At 38.7% G+C, this 16,298-nt stretch overlaps 1 protein-coding gene across 1 annotated transcript in view; it reads left to right on the forward strand.

Moving 5' to 3' along the window:
* Positions 1–16,298, forward strand: part of LOC117519951 (sideroflexin-1-like) — a 37,913-nt gene that overhangs the window by 3,141 nt on the left and 18,474 nt on the right. Inside the window, 11 exon segments of the mRNA XM_034181245.1 lie at positions 3,777–3,952; positions 4,034–4,204; positions 4,531–4,629; positions 4,730–4,805; positions 9,193–9,278; positions 10,660–10,787; positions 10,951–10,962; positions 10,965–10,999; positions 11,894–11,943; positions 12,116–12,163; positions 12,301–12,436. Coding sequence (XP_034037136.1) covers positions 3,783–3,952; positions 4,034–4,204; positions 4,531–4,629; positions 4,730–4,805; positions 9,193–9,278; positions 10,660–10,787; positions 10,951–10,962; positions 10,965–10,999; positions 11,894–11,943; positions 12,116–12,163; positions 12,301–12,397 — 972 coding nt within the window. The 5' untranslated portion in view covers positions 3,777–3,782 and the 3' untranslated portion in view covers positions 12,398–12,436.

Below are 16,298 nucleotides of genomic sequence, written 5' to 3' on the forward strand. Positions count from 1 at the left end.
GGACGAAGAACACAGGTGCATTTTATTGATGGCATTTTGAATGCACAGAGATACCGTGACGAGATCCTGAGGCCCATTGTTGTGCCATACATCCAAGAACATCACCTCATGTTGCAGCAGGATAATGCACGGCCCCATGTTGCAAGGATCTGTACACAATTCTTGGAAGCTAAAAATGTCCCAGTTCTTGCATGGCCGGCATACTCACCGGACGTGTCACCCATTGAGCATGTTTGGGATGCTCTGGACCGGCGTATACGACACCGTGTACCAGTTCCTGCCAATATCCAGCAACTTCGCACAGCCATTGAAGAGGAGTGGACCAACATTCCACAGGCCACAATTGACAACCTGATCAACTCTATGCGAAGGAGATGTGTTGCACTGCATGAGGCAAATGGTGGTCACACCAGATACTGACTGGTATCCCCCCCCCAATAAAACAAAATTGCACCTTTCAGAGTGGCCTTTTATTGTGGACAGTCTAAGGCACACCTATGCACTAATCATGGTGTCTAATCAGCATCTTGATATGGCACACCTGTGAGGTGGGATGGATTATCTCAGCAAAGGAGAAGTGCTCACTATCACAGATTTAGACTGGTTTGTGAACAATATTTGAGGGAAATGGTGATATTGTGTATGTGGAAAAAGTTTTAGATCTTTGAGTTCATCTCATACAAAATAGGAGCAAAACCAAAAGTGTTGCGTTTATATTTTTGTTGAGTGTATATACAGCCACACAATTAAAGATGTGGTACGAGTATACACATAGCAGCTTTAACATTCACTCATCAGAATCAAAATCAGAAGTTTTAGCAGCAGCTTTAACACTCACTCATAGAACAGTACACACACAATAATTTAGTTGAGGTTTATATTTATTATATTCCAGTCTTTCCATATTCCTAATGCTTAAGAATTATAAATGGAAGGCGAAAGAGTAAGAGAGAGAAAGAAAAAAAAACTTGACAATTTCTGGAACTGCAAGGGCCACTTATGTATCCTCAGATGTTTCCATCAAAATTGTTTGATTTGTCCTTTCTAGATAATTTAAAAAAAGGACCCCATATGTCCTCAAAGAGGGATTGTTTACCCCTGAGAGAATAAGTGATTTTTTTTCCTAAGGGCAGAGTTATAGATAATTCTGAAATCCATTGACCTGCACACGGTCCAATCACATTTTTCCATGACAATGCAATCACTCTTTTAGCTTGTAAAAATCCTATATCTAAAAAAAATTGTTGTCCCCTTGTGATCTTATAGTTGACTGGCTTTAAACCCAGTATGCAGAATTTGGGATCTAAAGGAATTTGAATGTGTATTATCTCCTGAATACACTTTCTCACCGCTTCCCAGAACTTCTTTATTTCGGAATGCTGCCATATACGTACAACCCCTGGCAATAATTATGGAATCACCGGCCTCGGAGGATGTTCATTCAGTTGTTTAATTTTGTAGAAAAAAAGCAGATCACAGACATGACACAAAACTAAAGTCATTTCAAATGGCAACTTTATGGCTTTAAGAAACACTATAAGAAATCAGGAAAAAAAAATTGTGGCAGTCAGTAACGGTTACTTTTTTAGACCAAGCAGAGGGAAAAAAATATGGACTCACTCAATTCTGAGAAATAAATTATGGAATCACCCTGTAAATTTTCATCCCCAAAACTAACACCTGCATCAAATCAGATCTGCTCGTTAGTCTGCATCTAAAAGGAGTGATCACACCTTGGAGAGCTGTTGCACCAAGTGGACTGACATGAATCATGGCTCCAACACGAGAGATGTCAATTGAAACAAAGGAGAGGATTATCAAACTCTTAAAAGAGGGTAAATCATCACGCAATGTTGCAAAAGATGTTGGTTGTTCACAGTCAGCTGTGTCTAAACTCTGGACCAAATACAAACAACATGGGAAGGTTGTTAAAGGCAAACATACTGGTAGACCAAGGAAGACATCAAAGCGTCAAGACAGAAAACTTAAAGCAATATGTCTCAAAAATTGAAAATGCACAACAAAACAAATGAGGAACAAATGGGAGGAAACTGGAGTCAACGTCTGTGACCGAACTGTAAGAAACCGCCTAAAGGAAATGGGATTTACATACAGAAAAGCTAAACGAAAGCCATCATTAACACCTAAACAGAAAAAAACAAGGTTACAATGGGCTAAGGAAAAGCAATCGTGGACTGTGGATGACTGGATGAAAGTCATATTCAGTGATGAATCTCAAATCTGCATTGGGAAAGGTGATGATGCTGGAACTTTTGTTTGGTGCCGTTCCAATGAGATTTATAAAGATGACTGCCTGAAGAGAACATGGAAATTTCCACAGTCATTGATGATATGGGGCTGCATGTCCGGTAAAGGCACTGGGGAGATGGCTGTCATTACATCATCAATAAATGCACAAGTTTACATTGATATTTTGGACACTTTTCTTATCCCATCAATTGAAAGGATGTTTGGGGATGATGAAATCATTTTTCAAGATGATAATGCATCTTGCCATAGAGCAAAAACTGTGAAAACATTCCTTGCAAAAAGACACATAGGGTCAATGTCATGGCCTGCAAATAGTCCGGATCTTAATCCAATTGAAAATCTTTGGTGGAAGTTGAAGAAAATGGTCCATGACAAGGCTCCAACCTGCAAAGCTGATCTGGCAACAGCAATCAGAGAAAGTTGGAGCCAGATTGATAAAGAGTACTGTTTGTCACTCATTAAGTCCATGCCTCAGAGACTGCAAGCTGTTATAAAAGCCAGAGGTGGTGCAACAAAATACTAGTGATGTGTTAGAGCGTTCTTTTGTTTTTCATGATTCCATCATTTTTTCCTCAGAATTGAGTGATTCCATATTTTGTTTTCCCGCTGCTTGGTCTAAAAAAGTAACCGTTACTGACTGCCACAATTTTTTTTTCCTGATTTCTTATAGTGTTTCTTAAAGCCAGAAAGTTGCCATTTGAAATGACTTTAGTTTTGTGTCATGTCTGTGATCTGCTTTTTTCTACAAAATTAAACAACTGAATGAACATCCTCCGAGGCTGGTGATTCCATAATTTTTGCCAGGGGTTGTACAGTGAAAAAGTGTACCTTTTGTCTTTTCCACATTTAATACATGTATCGGGTATAGTACTGTTGTATTTATTAAGTTTTTCTGGAGTGATATACGTACGCATACTGTAGTAGTTTAAGACGTGTGTTAATTGTTTGTGATTGTGCTTTTGCACAAACCCTCTCCCAGTCTTCTCTGTTAATTTCCTCATGTAAATCTTCTCTCCATGCCTCCAGCTTCTTTATAGATGACTCAGAAGACTCATCTACCAGCAGGTCATATAAATTAGATATTAAATCCCTCCCTAAACAGTCCTTAATCATTATTCTACTGTAGACACAGGGGGGGAGCAGTAATGATAGATTTTGTTGTGTTCTAATGAAATGTCTCAATTGTAAATACTTGTAGAAATGGTTTTGTGGTATACTATAAACACAGTAGTTTTTACTTTTAAAATACAAATTCAATAGTTGAGATAATTAGTGCATAAATCTGGTGTTCACACTGCAACCAGATGCATTTTGTGAGTCACTTTTGTTCAGATATATGCAGAGGCCTTTGTTTATTTATTTTTAACGACTTATGATGAACCACCTGCGATAACCGTCATGACCCATACTTTGGGAATCACAGCTCTAAAGTCTAATCCTCATTTCTCTGTGATGCAATGTCAAAAATCCTGATTTGATTTTGAAACCAACTTGCTCTTTCGAAGATAAACATGGCAACAGTGGCAGCGCTCTCCACTTCCATAAACATCAAAGAGCCTAGGTGGGACCAGAGCACTTTTATGGGTCGGGCCAAACACTTCTTCACCGTCACAGACCCCAGAAACGTCCTGCTCAGCAACGAACAACTCACCCATGCCCACAAAATCATCACTGACTACAGGTGAGACAGATCGAACGTAGTCATCACAACTCACCTGTCATTCCTGTGGGGTCAAAAATTGTTATTTTTGCTATGTTTCAGGCATGGTGTAGTCTCTCCAGGACTTACAGAGGATGAACTGTGGAAAGCTAAATATGTTTTTGACTCTGCTTTTCATCCTGACACTGGAGAGAAGATGATCCTAATTGGCCGCATGTCAGCACAAGTTCCAATGAACATGACCATTACTGGATGTATGATGACATTCTACAGGTAAGGACTTGTTGGCTGCAACATTCAAGCATGCAAAATGAAGCTTATACATTTCTGCTCGGCTAATACTTATAGTAAAAGTAATATCATTGCTGTTGCTACAAATTCTTTGTGTACCCCTGCTCGCTGCATTAGAGCACCATTTTATTAATGTATTTAGTGTGTACTACGATAGCAGGTAGAATTATTGTAAGATCTAGAAAAAGGCAGTTTTCAGACGTGTTTGCAAGAAAATCCATTTGTAATAAAATAAAAACCTTTCTATAGTGCTGTCTGACCTTTGAACTGTCCCTGATAAGAACAAATGTACTGTTTTCATTCTGCAGAACAACTCCAGCAGTGTTGTTCTGGCAGTGGATCAACCAGTCTTTCAATGCGATCGTCAATTACACTAACAGGAGCGGCGACGCTCCAATCACAGTCCGGTAAGAAGCGAACACTTTGGCACTGGCATTGGTGCGCATTAACCCTTTAATTCAGCTGTTTGTTTTTTTGTGATGTGACTGGTGGCTCTTTTGTTTGCAGTCAGCTTGGCACAGCTTACGTGTCTGCCACCACAGGGGCAGTTGCCACCGCTCTAGGACTAAATGCACTAACAAAGGTATCAATTCATCTAATCTCATTCCACAGCATATTAATGCATTCAACTGAACCGTGAACCGGGAATGCTGACGTGAAGTTATACATGCACAAACGGCTTGCTTTTGTCATAGAAGAGCTATATTATGAGTACAGTGCCGATAAAAAGTAGTGATCCATCTAAACCCCTCCCTAAATACACATTTTCAAACTCAAAATGAATGTTGTTCAGGAACCATTTTTAGAGCTGCAACAATTAATCAGTTAAACGATTTATGAAATTAATCACCAACAATTTTGACAATTCATCATTTTGAGTCTTTCTTTTTCTTCTCAAATGTCCAAATTCTCTGATTTCAGCTTCTTAAATGTATTTTCTGTTTTTTACTCTTGTCTGACAGTAAACTGAATATATTTGGGTTGTGGACAAAGTGAGATATTTGAGGACGTCATCTTTAACTTTGGGAACTACCGATTGATATTTTTCATCTTTTTCAGGCATTTTGCCAAACATCTAATGGATTAATCCAGAAAACATTCAACAGATTAACTGGTAATGAAAATAATTCTTGATTGCAGACTGAAATAAATTAGGATTTTATTTTGTCTTTTTGTGTCTCAGAAGGAGGCAAAGCTGTGTGCAAGGTTGTCGTCCCTATTTTTTCCATTAATACCTTTTAAAATTTTTGGCACTTAATTTCCTTTATGTTTTAAATTTATTTTTAAATAAATACTTTTTATGATAAAATAATTGAATGCAAGGTTGAAAGTTATTGGTGGAATTTATGATTATAATTTCCTCACAAATTAACCAAATGATAATCGACTAATAAGAAAATAATCATCAGGCTAATAAAAATTAATCTTTATTATTATTTGATTTGGAAAAACGATTCTTAGTTGCTGCTCTGAAGTATTTGGGGAAGAAAATAAACTCAAAATATAATGTACATTGTAAGTTTTGACCAGCTATGTAGCTATAGCTGCCTTTAAATAGCCATCTGTCCAACAGAACCGTAGCCTGAGATCGAACTATGTTTCTCACATATGCTGTGAGAATGTTCTGTCTGAGTTATTTTCATTAGTTACTTCCTCCAAACCATCAACATGTCTATTAGACCCCATTCCTACCAGGCTGCTCAAGGAAGCCCTACCATTAATTAATGCTTCGATCTTAAATATGATCAATCTATCTTTATTAGTTGGCTATGTACCACAGGCTTTTAAGGTGGCAGTAATTAAACCATTACTTAAAAAGCCATCACTTGACCCAGCTATCTTAGCTAATTATAGGCCAATCTCCAACCTTCCTTTTCTCTCAAAAATTCTTGAAAGGGTAGTTGTAAAACAGCTAACTGATCATCTGCAGAGGAATGGTCTACTTGAAGAGTTTCAGTCAGGTTTTAGAATTCATCATAGTACAGAAACAGCATTAGTGAAGGTTACAAATGATCTTCTTATGGCCTCAGACAGTGGACTTATCTCTGTGCTTGTTCTGTTAGACCTCAGTGCTGCTTTTGATACTGTTGACCATAAAATTTTATTACAGAGATTAGAGCATGCCATAGGTATTAAAGGCACTGCGCTGCGGTGGTTTGAATCATATTTATCTAATAGATTACAATTTGTTCATGTAAATGGGGAATCTTCTTCACAGACTAAGGTTAATTATGGAGTTCCACAAGGTTCTGTGCTAGGACCAATTTTATTCACTTTATACATGTTTCCCTTAGGCAGTATTATTAGACGGTATTGCTTAAATTTTCATTGTTACGCAGATGATACCCAGCTTTAGCTATCCATGAAGCCAGAGGACACACACCAATTAGCTAAACTGCAGGATTGTCTTACAGACATAAAGACATGGATGACCTCTAATTTCCTGCTTTTAAACTCAGATAAAACTGAAGTCATTGTACTTGGCCCCACAAATCTTAGAAACATGGTGTCTAACCAGATCCTTACTCTGGATGGCATTACCCTGACCTCTAGTAATACTGTGAGAAATCTTGGAGTCATTTTTGATCAGGTTATGTCATTCAGTGCGCATATTAAACAAATATGTAGGACTGCTTTTTTGCATTTGCGCAATATCTCTAAAATTAGAAAGGTCTTGTCTCAGAGTGATGCTGAAAAACTAATTCATGCATTTATTTCCTCTAGGCTGGACTATTGTAATTCATTATTATCAGGTTGTCCTAAAAGTTCCCTGAAAAGCCTTCAGTTCATTCAAAATGCTGCAGTTAGAGTACTGACAGGGACTAGAAGGGGAGAGCATATCTCACCCATATTGGCCTCTCTTCATTGGCTTCCTGTTAATTCTAGAATAGAATTTAAAATTCTTCTTCTTACTTATAAGGTTTTGAATAATCAGGTCCCATCTTATCTTAGGGACCTCATAGTACCATATCACCCCAATAGAGCGCTTCGCTCTCAGACTGCAGGCTTACTTGTAGTTCCTAGGGTTTGTAAGAGTAGAATGGGAGGCAGAGCCTTCAGCTTTCAGGCTCCTCTCCTGTGGAACCAGCTCCCAATTCAGATCAGGGAGACAGACACCCGCTCTACTTTTAAGATTAGGCTTAAAACTTTCCTTTTTGCTAAAGCTTATAGTTAGGGCTGGATCACGTGACCCTGAACCATCCCTTAGTTATGCTGCTATAGACTTAGACTGCTGGGGGGTTCCCATGATGCACTGAGTGTTTCTTTCTCTTTTTGCTCTGTATGCACCACTCTGCATTTAATCATTAGTGATTGATCTCTGCTCCCTTCCACAGCATGTCTTTTTCCTGGTTCTCTCCCTCAGCCCCAACCAGTCCCAGCAGAAGACTGCCTCTCCCTGAGCCTGGTTCTGCTGGAGGTTTCTTCCTGTTAAAAGGGAGTTTTTCCTTCCCACTGTCGCCAAGTGCTTGCTCACAGGGGGTCGTTTTGACCGTTGGGGTTTTTCCGTAATTATTGTATGGCCTTGCCTTACAATATAAAGCGCCTTGGGGCAACTGTTTGTTGTGATTTGGTGCTATATAAATAAAATTGATTTGATTTGATATGCGACAAATCATTTGACAAGTGGAAGAGCGTATTAAAGTCACATTATCTTTTATTTAAGGCTACCATTCCTTTTCTAATCCAGTGATTCTGTAGTGTAGGGCATAAGGCTCATGACTCTTAACCAGGTCTTTTTTTTTTTTGTAAGAGCCTCACACAACTCACATTTTGCCTGTTTCTGATAAATACATATTTTTTTCTGTAATGCCTCTGTTTTACAAGAAGCAGTGACCTTGGTGGTCACCACACATCGGCATTGGAAACAAAAAAAATTGTCGAGAGAATTTCAAACTGCATATAACTTAAACCACACCTGCTCCTAATGTCCATCTTGCATGCATCAAATTTTAATCCATTTATTCTATTTATATATATATTTACATTATTTGCTGAGAATCGGGTGGTTGTATTTTCACATTTTACTGTTTTAATAATAATAAAAAAAATGGGGGCAGCGTGGTGGCCAAGTGAATAGTGTGCTTGACTTCAGTGTGAAAGGTTCGCGGTTCAAACTCCACCCCTGCCACACTTCAAATCATCATACAGACCCACTTTGGCTTGGTGTGGCAACCCTGAGTGAAAACAAGGGAGCAGCCGAAGAGACTTACTGCTTTAATAAAAATGGATTTCAAATTTTGGCCGGTCAGATGTTTAACATAAAGAGATCTGACACATTTTTTGCATGGAATCATTGTGATATACAAAAAGTATATGTAGTTTTATTATTATTATTATTCTGGGTTTAATCTGCATTCAGTCAGAGATCTGAGTATCATAATTTGGAGATGGAACTTTATTCTGAAGACAGTGTTATATGTTGGGTCTTATGCTCACCACCCAAGGACATTCACAGAGTTGTCCTGAAGCCACTCCTTTGATGGCTGTGTGCTTAGGGTCATTGTCCTGCTGAAACATGAACTGTTGCCCTGGTCTAAGGTCAAGAGCGCTCTGGAGCAGGTTTTCATCCAGGATGTCTCTGTACATTGCTGCATTCATCTTTCCCTCAATCCTGACTAGTCTCCCAGTTCCTGAAAAACATCCCCACAGCATGATGCTGCCACCACCATGCTTCACTGTAGGGATGGTGCCTGGTTTCCTCCAAATACAATGCCTGGCAATCTTTGTCTCATCAGACCAGAGAATTTTGTTTCTCATGGTCTGAGTCCTTCAGGTGCTTTTTGGCAAACTCCAGGCGGGCTGCCATGTGCCTTTTACTAAAGAGGGGCTTCAATCTGGCCACTCTACCATACAGGCCTGATTGGTGGATTGCTTCATGTGGTGTCTGAAAGGGTGCAAAAGAATGTGATATGATGATGCAGATGACTATTATATATTGGATTTGTTTCAAAACATCTCTTCTGCTGCAGCACGTGTCTCCTCTGATTGGACGGTTTGTTCCATTCGCTGCTGTTGCCGCTGCTAACTGTATAAACATCCCACTGATGAGGCAAAGGTACTGAAGTACGTGTGTGTGTGTGTGTGTGTGTGTGGGGGGGGGGGGGGGGGGGGGTCCAAGAATACACAATAGAATACACAAACGTTTTCATGCTAGTGTCTATGAATGTGTGAGAGGGAAATGTATGTGTATGTGCAAAGATTTTAAGCACCCCAAATTTTTGTTCAAAATGAAGCATTTGATTTTTTTTTTTTTTTTTTTTCCCCTTGTCAGTGTACTTCCGGGTTCATCACAACCAATGATTACTAAATGATAAAGTTACTGTAAAACACTGGGTAAATGCAATCTGATTTATTTCCGAATTGCAAGAGACCACCTAAAAAAAAAGTATATAAGGTATTTTGTTTTGTTTTTTTAATCAAAGCCTTTTTATTGTTTTTTTTTTTTCTCCCCTATTTTTTCACACAAAATAAACAGATGAAACAAACTTAAAATTACCCATCCAACCCACCCCTTCTAAACTGGATCACAAACACTGAGGGGAAAAAATTAATTAATAAAAAAAAAAAACAAGTTGAGCAGGCATCAAAATAAAAACAAACACAATCTTGGATATATTGGCATGTTTCACAAAACCTAACGGTATTTAAATGAAAACATCTGCAGACAAATTCTCAAAATAAGATAAAAAAAAAGACTGCCATGTATCAAAATAAACCTTAACAGACCTTTTTACTGTGTATCTGATCTTTTCCAAATGATTATGATACAGGACCTCTCTCATCCATTGACCATATGAAGATTGGAATTTTGTATTTTTAAAACTTAAATGGCCATATACGAGTACTTTACGTAATAGCATTTATTTACTTTCTGTTCCTGCTTATTCCACTGAAGTATCACGGGGAAGAGCGGGCTGGAGCCTATCTCAGCAGTCATAATGGATGAGGCGGGGTGCACCCTGGACAGACCGCCAGTCTATTGCGGGGTCACATACAGACAAACACATGCACACTCACACCTGCGGTCAATTTAGAGAGTCTCCAGTTCACCGAACTTGCATGTTCTTGGAAGGTGCTCGGGTTTTGTCCCACTTGTCCACACAAACACGAGGAGAACATGCAAACTCCACACAGAAAGGACCAGGCGGGCAGCGATCTCACAGCCGTCTTATTGTGAGGCAACAGTGCTGATCACTAAGCCATGGTGCTGTTGTATTTATTCATAAATATTAAATATTTCTTAGGTTTTTCACAACTACTGGATACATGAGATGTGCCTGAAATTTTTGTACAGGACTGTGTGTCAGTGAGGGAGAATATATACTTGTGACTTGTGATACTGAATGACTGCATATTTTCCACAACCCCTCAGAGATGAGAGGAGCATTTCCAGTGAAATGTCAGCTGATTGTCTTTATTTTTTCCTCTTTCTTCAGAGAACTTAAACACGGCATTCCTATAACAGACGAGAACGGCAACAGGTTAGGAGAGTCGGCAAAAGCAGCACAGCAGGCGATTTTTCAGGTCGTGGTTTCCAGAATCCTCATGGCGTCTCCGGGAATGGGTACGAGCATTAGTCTGCTGGGAGTTGTGGAAATGCTGTTTGTCCCGCAGTGGTAGAATTTAATAAAGAAAATCTCAACATAAAGTACAACCAGTTTTCTGTTTTTAAATGTTATTTAAAATTTGTGTCATGTAGTGATTTTGTTTTTTTAATGTCTTTTCAGCTATCCCTCCCTTTTAATGAACCATTTGGAAAAGAAGGCTTTTTTAAAGGTCGGTGATGTCGTCTGATACTGTTTCTGCCATGAAAACATAAAACTAGAGAGAACTGCATTTGCTGAATTCTCCTCTAAAATGTCCTATTTATCCTTAAAAATTATTAGAAATGAAGTAATTAGTCAACCAAATCAGCCGTGACCAGTGGAGTGTGCACCGTCTTCGGCTTTTGTCCGTCACCAAGAGAAACTGTATGTGAAGTCTTCCTTGATAAGATATTATTTACTGCGATCAGGGTGTAGACTGAGAGGACAGATTAAAAACCCTCAGAAGGCTCACATCTGAGCCTCATACCGTGCTCATTGTCAGGGATACCTGACACCTTCGAAAAGCCACCACAGCAACTGCCCCTCCCTCAGTGTGGCGGGACCAGAACTAAAGCAGGTGAGATCAGACCACTTCCGGGTGTCTTAAAAGTGGACAGGCATCCTCCAAGTTTCCAAGGATTCTCCAATTGCCCATCTTTATGAGCCCCCCCCAGTTTAGACCTGGGTGTCCACCCTCCAAATACAAGACCATTAATGCTCTCCTGTGGGTTTGTGTTTCCCAGAAAGGAAATTCCAAATGGTTTTTCCTGTCGGTCCACTTTTCATAATTTTAAAACATTTGTAGAAAATAGAAATGAGCACTTTATAAAAGCCAAATGCTTCATTGATTTTCATCAATAAGGCATTCAGCAGATTATTTGGTGATTAACGTAGTGGTTGGCTAGTCCCGGTTTAGGCAGGACGGAGTGAAGCTGATGTTCCACGGGGTCTACATCATTCGGTTCCTTTTTAGTCGTCACACTTCAGATAAATGAAAAGCTCTGCAGTCATGAGGCCGCTCTTCTCTGGGAATTCAGTGCTGCTTTTGTGCCACTCATTACTTTTCTGTGCCTGGTCTTTTCAGAGGTTCCCATGGATGAGTGCACCTATTCAAGTCAGCCTGGTGGGAGTCTGGTGAGTTGTCATAGACGGGCCACCTGATAAGCTGCTGTTAGATTTTTTTTATTTATTATTATTATTTTTAATATGGTTCTGAATTGTAAAATTAGTTTCTGACTGTAACATGTTGAGTATTTTTAGACGATGTGATGATTTCTGCAGTGCATTAACAGTATTGTCCCCCCAGCCTGGTCTTTGCCACTCCGCTCTGCTGCGCTCTGTTCCCTCAGAAGAGGTGAGTGACAAGGTTAAATTCCACGCTGGTGAACCCATCATCATGTGGGCTGGCTGGTTCTACATTTGCGTATTGGCTAACCTCCATGATTTTATTTTAAATTTTTTCTCTCCCCCCAATTCCTTACCACCATTAAGCTCCATGTCAGTTAGCCGTGTAGAGCCAGAGCTGAGGGAGAAAATTCTCACCAACCACCCAGGAGTGGAGAGGGTCTTCTTCAACAAAGGGCTATGAGTGTTCGATCCCCTCATCCAAACACTGCCATGGCATGGCGTCTGCTGCTGTTCCACCCCTCCTCGTTCAGTGTACCAAAGTCCTCATTTCCACTGTTCTGAGGATTTTGTCTCTTTGTAGTGACATGTTTGTTTTTGTCAGTGTGATTGCTGATTGTAATTGTATGAGGTGATTTTCTCAGACTGGACAACATTTAACAATAGTGACCTGTGAAAGACTTTTTAATAAGGAAAAAAAGTTGTTTGGAAGATACTGGATGTCACTGCCAAAGTGTTGTCATATTCTCCCCGCCCTATTGTCACAGAAATAGTCAAATTTTTACAGTCTTCATCAACTGTATCTGTGGCATTTCACTTTCATTCAGTTCATTCTGCCAAGTAACTGTCACTGGGGCATTTTGGGCATCCGATCATAAATCTTAACTTTTCAGGAATCCACCTGATATAATGTGACACTAACATGGTGCTATTCAACATCTTAACATCCAGTGTTTATTGTACTATTTATTCTGCGTGCCAAAATATCACAAGTATAAATCACTCCTCATATGGACTTCTGTGTCACAAAAACAGAATTCACGCCAAAGCTGCATTCAGGAGACAGAGTGGACGGTTGTGGACATGAGTGGTCTTAGCTGTCTTTCTGACAGCTAATCACAATTGTTCTCACTTTCTTGCTCCTTTACATCTAATCCAGGAGTTTGTGATTACACTGTTACTAGTAGCATTGTATGGTACTTGTACGATATCTTAAAAAAAAAAAAAAAAAATCTTAAGAAGCAGCATCTCTGTTTTATGCAGATGTTCCCAACCTTGTGATATTGTATGTTTCATAAAACTACAAGTTTGAAATGTTAACATTTTCTTTTTTAATACTACTTTTTAAAAATAATGTTCCAAATATATTCCACAATCTATTTACGAGTACACTAAACACTAATTCAGGGTTCATGCAGCATCCTTCAAATAACTTATTTTTTTGAAGTTTTTTTTTTTTTTGTATGTTTTCTGATATGAATTAAAGATGCAAAATATTATAATTAACTATACAGCTTATTCAGTGCTGCTGTTAAACGTGTGGGGTCCACAGACTCACTGGTGTGTCCAGGTCATTTTACATTACCTTCGCTAATTCCATTTTTATTGTACTTTCATATAGTTGCCCAAGTGGTGCATATCAAAACATTGAGGACAATTTCCACTTTCTGAATGTAACATATATTTGTCTACAACACTGTGTAAAAGATATCATTTGGCTCTAATGCTCGAATTATGAAATATGTTTTTCGAAATTTTTTCCATTCTTTCGTGAAAATACATCTTTACTGTTAGAAGTGACTTTTATAAGCTAAACTATAATACAAAATATTGATGAAAAAGGCTTTTGTATGTTAAAATCAAATATGTTAGATCTGCAGTATGGATCAGATGCGGATCAAACTTAGTCTATTCATTGAGAGTGCTAGTTTGCACCTCATTGTCACAAATGAGAGTGAGCGAGACACTTTTGATTGAGATATAATGCAAAATGTACACCAAATGAGCTTTTCAATATTAAATTCAAATGTCCACAAAATCCACAATCCGGATCAGATCTGCATCAAACTTTGTCAGGTGATTGTGTCAGCCTGCACATCACTTTCAAATATGAGAGTGATTGGGGCATGTTTGATTAAGATATAATGTAAAATACACATTAAATAGGGTTTTCAATGTTAAATTTAAATGGCCACAAAAGCTGTAATCTGGATCAGATCCTAATCAAACCTTGTCAGTCGATAAAGGATACGGCTGTCAAATATGAAAGAAATGATCTTTTTTGACAGTTATGACTTTTTGAAAAACTGTTCAATGTTAAAGATAGGGATTTTTCCTGACTTCGCTCTTGAAAATGAAATCAGTTCTTGCCTAGTTCCTATGTGCTGCTCCTGAAACAGTAATCACTCCGTGTTTTGAATATTTTTGTTGTGTGGAAGAGTAAACTAAAGAGCCTGTCTTCAGGTCAGTGGGAAAGTTATTTTTGATTTTCAGTGTTTATTGGTGTGTTTTGCCCACAGTACAGCAAGTTGTAAGCACAGACGGGCACTGATGTTGCACTATGTGATATTCTCTGGCTTCTAGGATTGGCTGCGAGTGATGGATTGTATTTAGGGAAGCCAAAAACTACAGCTAAGACAATATAGTTTCAGGAAGTGGTCAAAGATTCTGTTGCATTCAGCTGCTGATTTATTCATAGAAATGTCAAAAAGTGGATTTGGAAATGCTGGTGAGTCTGTAGACACCAGAGGGTTAAATCAAGTCAAACCTGTATGACCCCCCCCCCCCCCCCCCCCCCCCCAAAGGTTGGGAAACATTCTAAAATTAGACCACAAAGTGAGACATCATACTTTCACGTGAGTTTTGTTTTTTTAGTGTGTCGTGGTGGGTTTCTATACATCCCTTGAGTGTGTGTAAATCGTATTACAAATAACTACATCAGCATTTTAAAAACATGGCAACGTGTGCTAAAGACAGTACAGTCCAGTTTAGGCCAGGAATTGGAAAGATTTTGTTACTTCCAGCTTAAAATGCTTCTGGTTTGTAATATTTAAACCATGACAGTCACCGGTATGACAGCACAAATGCCTGCTTGCTCTAGTTTGGTGAAAGTGGTCCTTTTGTGCCACATTTCCATCTGAATCGGGACTCGTGCCATGAAACTACAGTGACATGTCAGATTCAGCACTTGACAATATTACAGTCAGGGATAAGACTGCAGGCTGCAAAACGTAACAAACGTACAACCAACTTTGCCTCATTTTGAAATTAAACCTTTCAGCTTTTTTTGAAAAGACCTGGAATCTTGTAGTTCAGCTAATACTTTTGTTCCCATTGGAAGTGTTAAACACATCAAAGGCCTGTTTGGGTACATTGTGTATGAATGCTGTAATAATCAATATGAATTGTAATTCTACTTGCGTATGTGTATTACTAAGAAAGGTATTAAAGTTTTGATTTTTTTTTTTTGGACCTTCCTAGTCAGGTTGCAGTTTTTCCTGTGAACACAGCACTTTGCTGTTACACCGTAACAGTAATCCTAAACAGCACAATGTTAAGATTTTCAATTCTCTATATCAACCCCCCCCCCTTCAAAATAAAATATTAATACTGTATTATACAGTTATCAGTGAGAGACTAGAACAACTCGGATTAAAACTGAATTTGCTCTGTTTTTTTTTAGTCTAATAGCCTCCAACTAGATTGGAGTAGAACTATTGTTTAGTGTAACCCAAAATATAACAATTATCACATAAGCATCATAGCCAAAGCAAGTCAAATTACATATTTTTTAAGCTAAGGTATTTCTTTGTGTGTGTGGTTCTTTGAGGTGATGTGATGTTTACACGTACAGGAATAAAGTTGTTGAAATCCTGTGTGGTGTTTGATGATGGTACCCAAGGATGAAGATGGCTACAGAGCGCCATCTGCTGGTTAAACAGGGACAAAGCAAGATGTGATAGAAAAGTGTTTCATTTGGAGGCACATATTCTCACTATGAAACAAAGCATATGCACAATTAACCAGCATAGTCTTACAAAAAGTTCTGCACAGCGGGTGCATTGAACGTACTTCATCTGTGACTGCGACAGACCATGGACACACACAGAAAAACTGGAGCAAAGCTGTACTTCACAAAGTAATTTAATTTCATAGGCAGCCAGACAAGTACATCAAACTGGTGTACTTCTGTTTTTACTTTTTAGATGTACACAAAACACAATCAAGGACTGATTGATGTGTAAACAGATTTACAACTTGTACAAATAAATAAATCCAGTCATATCCCTCACCAATGTTTTTTGAACTTGCTCCACAAAAGATGGATCTCGGATCAAATGCAAGTACAGAATAAGTGGCTTAGA

Source organism: Thalassophryne amazonica, chromosome 11 (genome assembly GCF_902500255.1).
Source record: "Thalassophryne amazonica chromosome 11, fThaAma1.1, whole genome shotgun sequence".
NCBI lineage: Eukaryota > Metazoa > Chordata > Actinopteri > Batrachoidiformes > Batrachoididae > Thalassophryne > Thalassophryne amazonica.